Source organism: Sinohyriopsis cumingii, chromosome 6 (genome assembly GCF_028554795.1).
Source record: "Sinohyriopsis cumingii isolate HCF-2022 chromosome 6, ASM2855479v2, whole genome shotgun sequence".
NCBI lineage: Eukaryota > Metazoa > Mollusca > Bivalvia > Unionida > Unionidae > Sinohyriopsis > Sinohyriopsis cumingii.
In genome coordinates this window covers 141,516,220-141,529,215 of record NC_142966.1, presented here as the reverse complement: position 1 = coordinate 141,529,215, position 12,996 = coordinate 141,516,220, and the positions used below count along the sequence as shown (strand labels likewise).

Genomic DNA, 12,996 nt, shown 5'->3' with positions numbered 1-12,996 from the left:
TTGCTGATATCCTTATCCGCCTTTTATGCTAACTAACGATTATTTTAAAATAATGTAACAGAGTTGCAAAGACACAGAAATAGCGGTGTTGTGTGCCATGTCTTACACTTATTTTTGTTTTCATTTTCGCATATGATTAAATATATTAGCACGATATAAATAGAAAGAATGATAATGCGGACATAAATCGGATGCCGTGTGAACAGCAATATTGATTATTTTGAACCCAGTCGTCAAAACACATTTTCATCAATGACAAGGTCAAAACAGATTTACTATCTTGAAATACTTGTAAAAATGATTTGCTAAATACCTGATTATTAGTCGTCAAATGTTCTCTCTTGTATACTAATAAATTGCGAATTATGTCTGCAGCATATAAGTTGTAATACAATGTAATACAAGCCATAGGAACACGCTATGATTCTATTATAAGCATACATAAAATGGCATTTTCATAAGCTGTACTTACCTTTTATATTATGGTCGGATGTGTCAGCTTTAAAACTGCTTACTGATTTCTCCCCCATACAAAATTAATCAACATGAGTGTACTCTATTGGTTTATTCAGCTGACTCTGAATTGGCGTGACAAAAACAAGGAACATGAACATTTAGGAGTACCTGTCATTGTTTCTGCTGTTGCAAAAGGTGGCGCATGTGCCTTGAGTACAAAGTTGCGTGCTGACCTAAAGAAGTGGCAAGTATAACTAGACGTTATTTTCTTTGTGAAACAAATAAATGTCACAGTCGTTACAAAGTAGCAGCTAACAGAGAATGAACTCTATTTAGAACTGGCCTTTTCTTTGGTTGTTTAAAGTAATATTTGTATTTCACAGTACGTTACAGATATTAAATCACGGACTGAAACAAGGTGTCGATTCTATAACAATTTAGCTTTCTTAAGACATATTATATGGATAGCATTCCTTTTCATTAGAAATGTGAAAAAAATATCGTTTGCTATAAAAGAAACATTTGCATTGGACTTTACTGAATTGCAATATATATTATATTTTTGTTTTGCTACAACATACATCTATATTATTTAATACCACGATAGTTGTATACATTTTAAAAATTGTTAAACATGATTCACAGATTTGCAACGTCTCTTTGTTACGAATGATATATTGATTCACTTCTTTCAAAATCAAAGTTAGATAAGACGACTTCCCGTAGTGTATATAGAATAATAATATCATTTGTTTTAACATTCCTTTTCAGGAGTGATAAACAAAAGAACCATGATGATGTATTTTACAAATGGCTTAAGAAAGCATACGTGGACAACAACTTGTTCAATCCAGGAGGTAAAAGAATGCAACATTTTAAAAGAGATCGCTTTATATCATTTTAACTACGTCCGTTCTTAACAGACTTGCATTTTTGTGTTATATAACTGCTTTCATCTTTTCCATACTTTGCGAATAGAAATGCACTAACTTTATTTCATTATCAAGCATAGCGATTGCGTCTCCGCTTCATTTTGTTTTGTGGCATAGTTGACATAATAATGTTACGTTGTGGTAGATATTAACGATGAAAAATCAAGTTCATGTTGTTGCTGACTGGAGACACTGATGTTTTAAGTTTGTAAACAATTAATACATAGTTAATATTTCCTTATGAGTGTGGGTGAAATATTAGGATCATTGTCAAAGTTTGAGTAAAGGATATTATGTTTATCATCTTCGTTATTATCAATCCGGAATAGACCTTTAATAATTATGACTTAGATTGTTCTAGAAATGAACTTTTGCCCTACATTCTAGCTCTTCTTTTGTGTTTTTTTTTTATTTTATATACTGTTGTTAACTTCAGAAATTATTCATTCCTGCGATAATATCAGAAGCATGAATCGGTCTTATTGGTGTGTTCAGTAATTCATTTGGGTGGAATTTATTTATTCAGATTATTTATTCCCTGGAAATACAAAGAGCCCTTACAATATTCTTTTACAGAAACATTAACTTGCAATTAAAGTTAACTCAGACTAGGATATCTTGTGTTTTTTATACTGTGATTCAATAAGAGACTGTTGGCACAAACCTCAGGACATTTGCACATTATTGTATTCGATACTACAGGCACATCATCACCTTCAGCTTTGGATCTTATTTGCAATACCACTGGAAATTAATTAGAACTTTATTCATTAGGACTGGTGATGAAACTGTTTGGATTATTTGGGATTTAATTCGCATTACTATAAGTTCCTTTTAAATTTTCACTCTGTATTCCAGGAAGAGAAATTATTTGTTGAATTTTACAAAGCTTGTTGTATTTCGATCTCTTCTATTCCTAAGTTTAATAACATAATGTCTTAATAACACAATGATCTGTAGTATGTTTCATATGAAAGACATATTCATTCCATGTTAAAAAATTTAACGGCAGATTATCCCTGTCCAATGTCAGACAGCTACCTGGCGATAATCAGTACAAATCTGGAACCCTCTTTCGAGACGGCCCAGACGTTGCAGCTCACTAAGGAAGAACACAAAGAGGTTATTTCAGTCAAAGCCTACAAAAACGACCGTTTGAAAGTTATGAAGGTATTTAAACTTGTTTTAACACTAAATACGTTACGTGTGTTTAATTTGCATTGTTTTTTAGTTTATTTAGTTGCTGCTTTATATTTCATTATATGTTGTTGATACTGAAACATTGTATCTAGTGGCTAATACTGTTCATATTCAGTGACAATTTTGGCAAACAACTGTTTTTCAGAGTGAGAATCACTATCTTAAGCTGAGTCTAGGACATTCAATTTTTATAGCTAGACTACGTGATGATTGTCATATATTTGATTGTCATTTCGGTGAGGAACTTTCTAAGTGTAACTAAGATCTCCGGGGTTTTGTTTTGCGTCTTAGTTTGTTGTTTTTCCTGAAAGTCTGAGATTCTTGCTTTAACATCTTAGCAGACTCAAGTTATCATTGTTGTGTACAGTATTTGATTTTGGAATTATTCAAATTGTTTCTTCCTGGAAATACAAAACAGCTCTGATAACATTTTTTAGAAATAGAGACTTGAGTTTACAGTGAAATTTAAAATAAGGATTTAATTCTTTTATTGTATTATTCTGTTCCAAAAAGGACTGTTGGCACATCAACACTTTACGAGCCATACCAGACAGACCAACAGTTTCAGCGTTGAACTTAATTTGGCTTTCCACTAAAGTTTATTCAGAACTTTAATTAACAAAACTTGTAATTGTATGATTATTTATGATTTTTTTCTTTGCAAAAGCCATACGTTTTTTTGCGTTTCCACTTTGTATTCTAGGGAAGTAAAGTATTTGTACAAGTTTACAAAGCTTATTGCATTTCACTCTTTTACGCTACTTCTTTTAAGAACAGAGACTCCTGACAATTATGAATTACTTTTTTGAGCACCCTATGCTGTAAGGCATGAAAGATTATGCCATGAACCTGAACCAATCTTGCTTTATCCATGGACATTTGTTATAATAACTTCTTCATCAAAATGTCCATCCCCCCCCCCCAAATTAGACGGAAATCTATGAAAATTGTCTTATTAGAATGGTAAAGACAATTTTTGACATCTATGGACGGAAAGGATCCTGACACAGGGTCTTTAATACTGCAAAAATGATGCTGAAGCTCTCCCATACCGTGATGCAAAACGTCTGTAGGGAGCTAATGATAATGTTTTGAAAAATATTGTTCACATTTTATCAGTCGTGCGCCATCCTTAGACATTTGTTATTTTCATCTTCTTCATCAAGACGCAAAGACAAAATTTCGATTTGTCATCAAAAAGTATTAAATTTAGTCTTCTCATAACAACATTTGACACATATTGACGGAAAGCATAGTGACATAAAAGTATTAAATATAGTCTTCTCATGACAACATTTGACACGTATTGACGGAAAGCATAGTGACATAAAAGTATTAAATATAGTCTTCTCATGACAACATTTGACACGTATTGACGGAAAGCATAGTGACATAAAAGTATTTTAATATTGCACAGATGATGTCGAAACTATACTATAAATAGCTGTCTGCTTTCATTTAATGTAATAAAACAGTTTTAAAAAAAATACTGCTGATAAAGTTTTAAACAATATTTTTCCTTAATTAATCAGAGAGCCTAGGTTGGTATAATGTCTTCAATTTTGTAGTAAAGAAACCAAGCGCCATTTAATATAAACCTGATTTGACCACTAAAAGATTTGGTGAATGTTTTAAATACCACTCAACATTGTCGGACTCATTTGATTAGAAAGAATACTGTAATACAATTCTTTTTAGAGACCCTGGTCAAAAGGACATGTGAGTTTATGATATTGCCCAGTACACCACAATCGTTTGTCCACAGTTTATATTCTAAATTGGCAGACATCTTACTGGCATATAGAACTTAAAAGATGTAAAATGTACACCTATCTGATATGAAGTATAACCACTGTTTTCAAAATAATATAAAATAACTTGAAGGACTTCTCAAAAACATCTGAACAGAATTCGACCCAACTAGACATTCTGGCATGAAGGACTTTCAATTTTAGAGAAAGAATTTTGACACGACATCAGATATGCCGCCGTTAAACAGAAAACATTTAAGAACCTTACAAGAAGCTTTCGGCAGAATTTACTAAATTTCATAGAAGGAATGAGGAATAAAGAGCTTTGAAAGTTTTATATTAAAAAAAATGCCGATTTGCTATCAAATACGGTAGTCGTTACTAAAGGAGTTAAATCTCAAAACGTCTTGTCAGAATTAGTTTTACAGGATTTTACCAAATGTTCCAGAAATCATTATAGAATAAACGACTTTAAAATTCATACAACAGACGCGATTCTTTTATTGATATATGGCAACCTATTACTAAAAAATTTTACGGCTTCTTAGAATCAAATATCTGCCATCAAAAGTGTTGCCTTTATTACAAAACTTTTAAATTACATTTTTCGCAGACTCAATTAGACAAATGTTGCCAAACGCATCCTGATATAAACCATTTTGAATATATATAAATGACACATATCTAGCATTACAATATGGCTTCGGATTCTTTAAATAAGAAAAACAAACAAATTAAACAAAGCAACAAAAATATATTTAGAAAATAACTCTCCTTCAAAAAACCTTCGAGTAGAATTCTCCCAGACTTGATAGTATGCATCCTACCTTGATGGCATTTACAATTCATTTCAACAACTCAAATGTGTCATCAAATATGGTTCTGCTATTTAGAATTAAAAACAAAACTGAATCTTAACAAAGGTATGCCGAAGGAAGCATCCGCTAGGTTGGCAAACGTTTACATAAAGCAACATAGCATAATGACTTTTAGATATGGAACAAATGGTGACTGTGCATCATCCAAATTAGAAGAATAAAACAAAAATTAAATAAGAAGTTTCTACAGAAAGCAACCTGCTGATCTATATTAATTGTGCATATGCTCTTTCATTAGTCTAATATGTACATGTCACGTGAAAGTGAATTCATGCCACCGGAATTTATATTTTAAATTTTATCTATCGTTCTTTTTATTACAAAGTTTGATAAATAAGTCCCAGTCTCCCTGATATATGACCACCGTTACTATAAAAAATAAAAACTCTTGAAGTAAGTTTGAATGAGAATTAGGCCATATGTGACTGAGAGATTTCGGCCATGAATTCCTTTGAGCTTTATAGAAAAGATGCATAGATGTATATCCGCAATGAAATCTAGACATTACCTTAAAAAGGAACACTTTAAGATAACGTTTTCTGTAAAAAGCGCTTAACAGAATTTGACCCAGTTTGACAGATTATATCGTAGCATGGGCGAAGATTGTAACTCTTTTTATTGCAAATTAATCAGCTCCTTCGTCAAATGTCTAAAAAACAAAAAATATCCGAATGACTTATTTCAAAATTTCACTGAGAAAAATTTAAAGGATATGTCACAGAGCATACTGTCTTCAAAACATTTCAAGATTACGCAATATGTATACCGTTGCTACAAATAGAAATCCTCCTCAAAATATCCTCAACATAAATTTACCAAAAGGACAGCAAAACTAAAAGCATTACGTCTTAGCTTCGTCCATCTGATATAGATTAGCTACCATACGTACTCATTTTGAGAATTGTCAGAAAGTTATAGGACTTGCTAACAAACAAAGCAGCCCTAGTTGTTTCAGCAAGTTTTTTTTAAATTGTTGGATGTTGCATGGCTGAAGATATTTCCATCAATATTTTCCAGGCATTAAATTCGGATTTTAGGCCAGTTTGAAATAGTTTCGTGACATTAAACCCACATAGGATTAATGTTTAATATAAAGAATATGCGACTATCCTTAGAGCGCTATACCATTAAATGTTTTTATCATTTGTTTAATTTTACTGAACATTGTACATTTTACCCTCCAATGCAAACGAACCGATCTCAACATTATGTTGTACTCAAATGTATATCCATTGTTTTAAACTCGAAGGAAAAATATTGCATCACTATTCTGTTTGTCAGGTCCTAGAGTTTAGGAATAACATCCAAACATTTCTCTTTCAATATTTCTGTTCAAGATGTTGATCATTTTCCGAGAGAAAAGCCCGTCCCTGATCGAGGGATTGGACAAGTTGATCCAGGCTCTTGACGTCCTGAAAAAACCTCGACAGAAGAACTGGGCCATCGTGTGTGCCAGAGCTTGGTAAGTTTGATGTGTAGGTACTTTTCTTAATGAGTTTCATTACTTTTAGATATGTCCATTCAGAAGAATCATATTTAGTGTTGACAATTTTCTGAATGGCTTCATCATAATACTATACAGATGAATGGAGACAATGTGGTGTCTATGCAACAAGACTTCATGTTAAGTTATGTTTACATTCCACATTAGTCCAAGTTTTCTCTGACCCTTGCCATTCCATTTTTAATATTTGGACATTCATGTTGGGGTGTAGGGTCAGAGTCCATTCTCTATTGAAAAGTTGGAATTTGCTGTCGGCATGGGGTAGTCGCTTAATAGACGGCCCAGAAAACTTGAACGACCTTTCATCGAGATATACCTGCACGAAAGCGATATGAATACGATTTATTTTTTTCAGATATTGCGATCATAGCATTCGTTATGTCTTTAATCCGCTGACAGGAGAGACGAAAGTACAATAAACCATTTATAGTGTTGCTGTCGGAAAACAAATCGAATATATAAATGAAAGTCACGTAATGTTAATAGAAAAATGAACAAAAACATAAACTTCTCAAAATATTTATTGTGAAAACAACGACCGAAATTCTGTAAATGTTACAGCAATTTGAAGAAAACCAGATTCACTACGAAGAGAGCACGTGCCCTGTGGTAGTCACGTGACACCTTCAAAAATATCGTTGACACGTGCTCGGTACTTCTTGAAACAGGTTTTCTCCACCCTGCTGCGATACTGACAGGTTTCTGGTCGTTGTTCTCAGAATAAATATGTTCTAAATTAAGTGTGCATTATATTTATTTACAAACATTAAATGACTTTTGTATATTATGTCCAAATTATATGTACAACAACTTTGGGAATTTGTTTATTGTCGATATCACGTGACTATATGACCTCTGATGTCATTGACATGTAGGTTGCAAAAGTTGTAGTCATGTGACTCAGAATGCAAGTGGCCAGATCCATGTCAAATTTCAACAACGACATACTTTCGTCTCGTCTGTTAGCGGATTAAAGAAATGACGAATGCTATGATCACAACTTTTATGGGGGAAAATCATATTCCTATAGATTTCATGCTGGTATATCTCGATCGAACGTCTTTTCTGGGCTGGCTAGTAAGCGGCTACCCCATGCCGGATTCCAATATTTCGGTAGAAAATGGACTCTAGCCTTACACCCCAACATAAATGTCCAAATATCAAAAATGGGGTGACAAGGGTCAGAGGAAACTCAGGCTAATTCCCCATATACATTCTAACTAACTGGTCACCGATGCCAGATGGCATCACGTACGCGTTCAGTGAAAACCGTTGTTGTATAAGCATCAGGAGGTTCATGCACTTTGGATAGGGAAAATTGCATTGAAATTGAAATGATACATTTGATAGACATATATTTTAAAATATGCCATTTAAATAGCATTGTATTTAGTTTCTTGGCTGGATCTACTAGTAATAACGGCACGTTTCTATTGCTTATATCATGCCAAGGAAACAAGAGGTAAGTGTTTTTTTCCTCAATAATACACCGAGTCAGTCCGCCCGGACTATCCTGGACGGATATCGAAACCGCTACCGTTGCATTGTGAATCTAAACGACGGATCCTGTATTGTATACAAATATTATGATTATGATTCTGATTTTTGTTTTCCAGATGCTTTATGTTATCCATAAATACTCTAATTATAACTATATATACTTTAAAAAGAAACAAAACTTACTACCGCAAGATAATGGGAAAAAAGCAATAAAAGTTTAAAATGAGCCACGATCAATAAAATAACCGTAGATATCAATTTAAATTTGTACACACATCACTGAATTAGTAGGAATAAAAGATTTAACTACCAGCACGTACAAACTAATATATACATCGATAAATGCTCCAAATAATTATATTGGTTCCGGTTGCATACATATTTCCTCTCTATCGAAGAATAACGCAAAGTCTAAACACTGTCAAGTGAGTTTTTTAAACTAATTTATCAGCGGTAGTTATTTAGACTCAAATGAAAAGTAAATTTGTTGTGAATGATAGTTAATATGAAATTTCATTAAAATCAGTAAATTTGTTATTTCTTTAGGGTTAAACAAACAGTTGATACAAAGGACCCATTTAGGACCGAGGTTGAAGCACTGATGAAGAAACTGAAATAAAATAGCGAGAAAAGGAGACTAGTTACCTGTGAACCAAAATGTACATGCTTTGGTGTAATCAGTGGATTCTACGTGAGACAAATTTCATTAAGTGATAACTAGTTGTACATGATAGTTCCATTTTCAATTCTGTTAGAATACTGGGTTGTAAATCTAAACTTCATCTTGCATTGGTTTCATATGAATGGTCAAACATGTTCTACAGGAAATTGTTTCTTTTGCCTTTTCTTCATTGTTGTTTTTTGCTTCACAGTACGTCATCCTGAATTCTTTCTTTAAATATTTTTTTTTTAAATTTCGTGTCGGTGATATTTCGTTCTTCAAAGAAAATAATGTAAAATGATGAGATTTTTATTTATTAGCATCCGTTTGCATTTTTTCCAAACCAATATGCCCATTTTTTCTGTGACATTCATTTAATTACGTAGGTTTTGTTGTATTTTATATTTGCGAATTGTGCAATGTACTAGAAGCAATAAACGCACGTACATACATACATACATACATACATACATACATACATACATACATACATACATACATACAATATTTATATGATATTGTTTAATCTATTGGAATTCATCCTTCAATAATTTTATTTCTATTAGTTAGTTTGCCTGATTTATTTAATTAGAGTTTTTGGACAAAAGCATGCAAGATTCATTGTGATATACAGAATCATGGTTTCCCTCGCAGAAGAGGTTATTGAATAGCATTCGATTTAACCTTGTTATTGATCATCTGACAACTAATCTGTGTGAATGCCTCTATAAGCATGTAATTAATTTACCTGCATTGTAACTTGTCAGTATTTTAAATTGAAACAGAACCCTGTATAGATGTCAGCACTATGTTCTGACTATTTCTGAGACCTTTTTTCACATCCACAATGAATGAAGAAATAAGTCACAACTTATCTTTGATACATGTAATCTTTTACGCTATTAACCTAAGCTGTTATAAAAACAGAAATATGCAAAGTAAAGCAAGCCCAACATATTAACTATTTTATTTGCGTATATCGGTAGATACAAAGTCTCCGTAAGATGTAGATGGGCATTCCTGGCTTTAGATTGATTTTTTATATGGCCAAATATACACGGCAAAGACTATAAATTATTATAAGTTTTCTCGAATTGTTTGTTCCCAATCCACCCTCGGCTAAACCCAATGGCATGCAGTAATTAACTTCTATAATCTACCAGATAAGTTAAATGTGTGTGTGTGTGTGTGTGTGTGTGTGTGTGCGTGTGTGTGTGTGAGAGAGAGAGAGAGAGAGAGAGAGAGAGAGAGAGAGAGAGAGAGATTGGATATATAAAGGGGGAGTAATTCAGGTCTGATATGTATTGCTGCACTAATTTAGCGATGAGCTCTTATTGCAGCAAACGTGTGGTTCGCCCTAAAAATGGCATTTGTTTAATTTTAATGCAACTATTTCCAGAAAATATTCAGGAGTTAATCTAATTTTTAACTATTGTATGACCATGTTACCATGTTAGTGCTCAACATAAAATAGCCTTTGTGTATCTGAGTGAATAACTAATACCCTGGATGTTACACAAATACGGAAAAATAAAGATTTATAAAACTTCATTATTTACATTGATAACTTGAATAATAAAGAGGGGAATTCACCGTGAGCACCTTATCATGATAGCTACGCATCTTCGTTGCATTCATAGATAGTTGTAGTATACATGTTAATGAACGTTTTGAATCAATAATTTGTAAAAATGCAATGCTGAATATAGTTTTGTTCTTCTTACTAGAGGTGAGAAACATCAAACATGTACTAGAATTATTTCTATTTATATGTGCTTACTTTACATATTAACATGTTACATGTTTAAATAGCTTTGAATGTATTTTAAAATTTTATTTTGAATTCAAACAAAACTTGATTGCATACTTGTCACTTTAATATGCTTTCTTCAGCCCTAGGGTACCGCTATAGTTTGAATAGGACAGCTGTTGATGGCTCAGTTATTCTATTTTAATGGGACAATAATCATATGTTGGAGCATTGGCGCCATATCCAGAGATAGACTTGATTTCTCTTACTCTGGACTTTCTAAGTTTATAACACCACCATCTCCGACTTTAGGCATAAATATGAATGGAAGTTGAATTATTGCATCATCTGTGAACAAGTTTTCGTTCAGTGCAAATAAATTGGAGTTCTGTCCGTGCAGTTTGGACGTCTTACACAAACATCTATAAAGGTATTTGTCATATAACATTTTTCTTTTTTAATAGTGGCATAATATATATATATATATATATATATATATATATATATATATATATATATATATATATATATATATATATATATATATATATATATATATATATATATGTATGTATGTATATATTCTGACATGATCAGTTCTTTTTGTTAACAGTGCAGAATCCAAACCAGTTTGAATAATTCAAAATTCTACATATAATACAATGAAATTCATATAATTTAATATTAGTTTAAATAAAGGATTTATCAAGTTTTGATGTAATATTAATTATGTATTATGTATCTACAAACATTAAAGTGATCGAATGTAGTTACTAACTCGGCATAGTTCAAATAACGCATTATAAAAAATCTGAAAAAAACGAGAATCCCAACTTTTATGGTTAAACGATAAAACAGTGCTTGTTAAAAAAAATCAGTCTGAATGAAAGATTCAGATTGTTTGAATGGAATATTTCTTAATATTTAATATTTTATTAAAATATTTTAATATTTAATTCTGGTGTTGTGTCTGCATACACGATTTATAGAACACACATGAGGCCTAGGTATCGTATAACTCGTGGCAAGTGCTGTTGTCATGGTATTGATAAATATCAAGTACATATTTACATGTACTTAGATTCAACGTCAAGTACTGTTTTGATGGATACTATTGGAGAAATGAAGACCTATGATTTACTAATTCTGTTGAGCAATGAACAACGTATATATTTCCATCTCATATGTATCTTAAATGTTGCTTCTATGTGGAGAAAATATACAAACACATTTGACTGTATTGATGATGATAATGAACGTATTCTTCTCATCTTTGTCAGTAACCCTGTAACTTAGTTAATTAACATAATAAACTATTTGCGGTTCATCGTATGAATTATGTACATCATCGGAATGGATAACCATCCAAAAGTTGTATATGAAGGAGACAATGACCAAATATAATAAAGAATTTTGTAATGAGTACGTGTATATTGTGCTGACCATTAATGCTGATTGTTGATGTCACTTCCAAGCGTATTGCCATTCAATTAATATTCTAGCAGGAAATCATCAAAGCTGCTTTGCAAATGTGCTAGCTGTGTCCACTTAAATCATAATGCCACGTGTGCGTGTGGGTGTGTGTGTGTGAGAGAGAGAGATAGAGAGAGAGTGGAGTTTTAACGTAGCTTTAACAATTTATCGGTGACATCGCTACGACGTTTGAAGTGTGATAGTTGAGCACTGTGGCATCATGCCGCAGACATGTATCATCCCAATCACATTATCCTGACACTAGGTCGACCATTCCACTAACTGCCTAATGCGAGGCAATTGTTAATACCATTTTTATAAGTCTTTGGTATGACTCGGCCGGGATTCGAACCCGCGACCTCCCGCATCCGAGGCGGACGCTCTAACCACTCGGCCGCCGGCGCGGTCGCCACTTTTGTAACAGGGAGAAAAAATGTCGAAAACAAATTATGACCTGACGATATATCAAGATACTTGTCTTTTGTAGCTCTCGTGGAGAATGTTCAACATATATGCATTTTTTATCATGATCATATGTAAATTAATAATATTTTTCACCATTAATCACTGTTACTTTCTGGAGCCAAGATGGATCTAGAAAACCTAATTGTGTGACGTAAAGCACCAAACCAAAATGCCCCTTTAAATTTTTGTTGTACTCTCTATAATGTTGATTGTACACTTCGTAACATACAGAGGAAATCAATCAATCAATAATCAATCAATCGATCGATCTCTATTCTACACACACATTAAAAACAGACCAAAAAACATAAAAACGTGTATGATATTTCTGTGCGTATTTTAAATGAGAAAGACTGATAGAGGCAAGCAAATGTATTGTCTTGACTGTCTAAAAGTAATTTATGTCGATAATGATTAAATATATCG

General features: G+C 32.6%; 1 protein-coding gene and 1 long non-coding RNA gene across 3 annotated transcripts in view; one reads left to right on the top strand and one right to left on the bottom strand.

Annotated features, from left to right (window-relative positions):
- Nucleotides 1-12,055, top strand: part of LOC149798143 (uncharacterized) — a 50,288-nt gene extending 38,233 nt beyond the window's left edge. The window contains exons 4-8 of the mRNA XM_089963249.1: nt 573-700; nt 1,228-1,313; nt 2,401-2,558; nt 6,555-6,679; nt 8,768-12,055. Of these exons, the coding sequence (XP_089819375.1) occupies nt 573-700; nt 1,228-1,313; nt 2,401-2,558; nt 6,555-6,679; nt 8,768-8,840 (570 nt within the window). The 3' untranslated portion in view covers nt 8,841-12,055. The remainder of the gene's footprint in view (nt 1-572; nt 701-1,227; nt 1,314-2,400; nt 2,559-6,554; nt 6,680-8,767) is intronic.
- The window catches only part of LOC149798141 (uncharacterized), a 230,332-nt gene that overhangs the window by 128,393 nt on the left and 88,943 nt on the right, over nt 1-12,996 (bottom strand). The gene's annotated exons all lie outside the window — the stretch shown is intronic.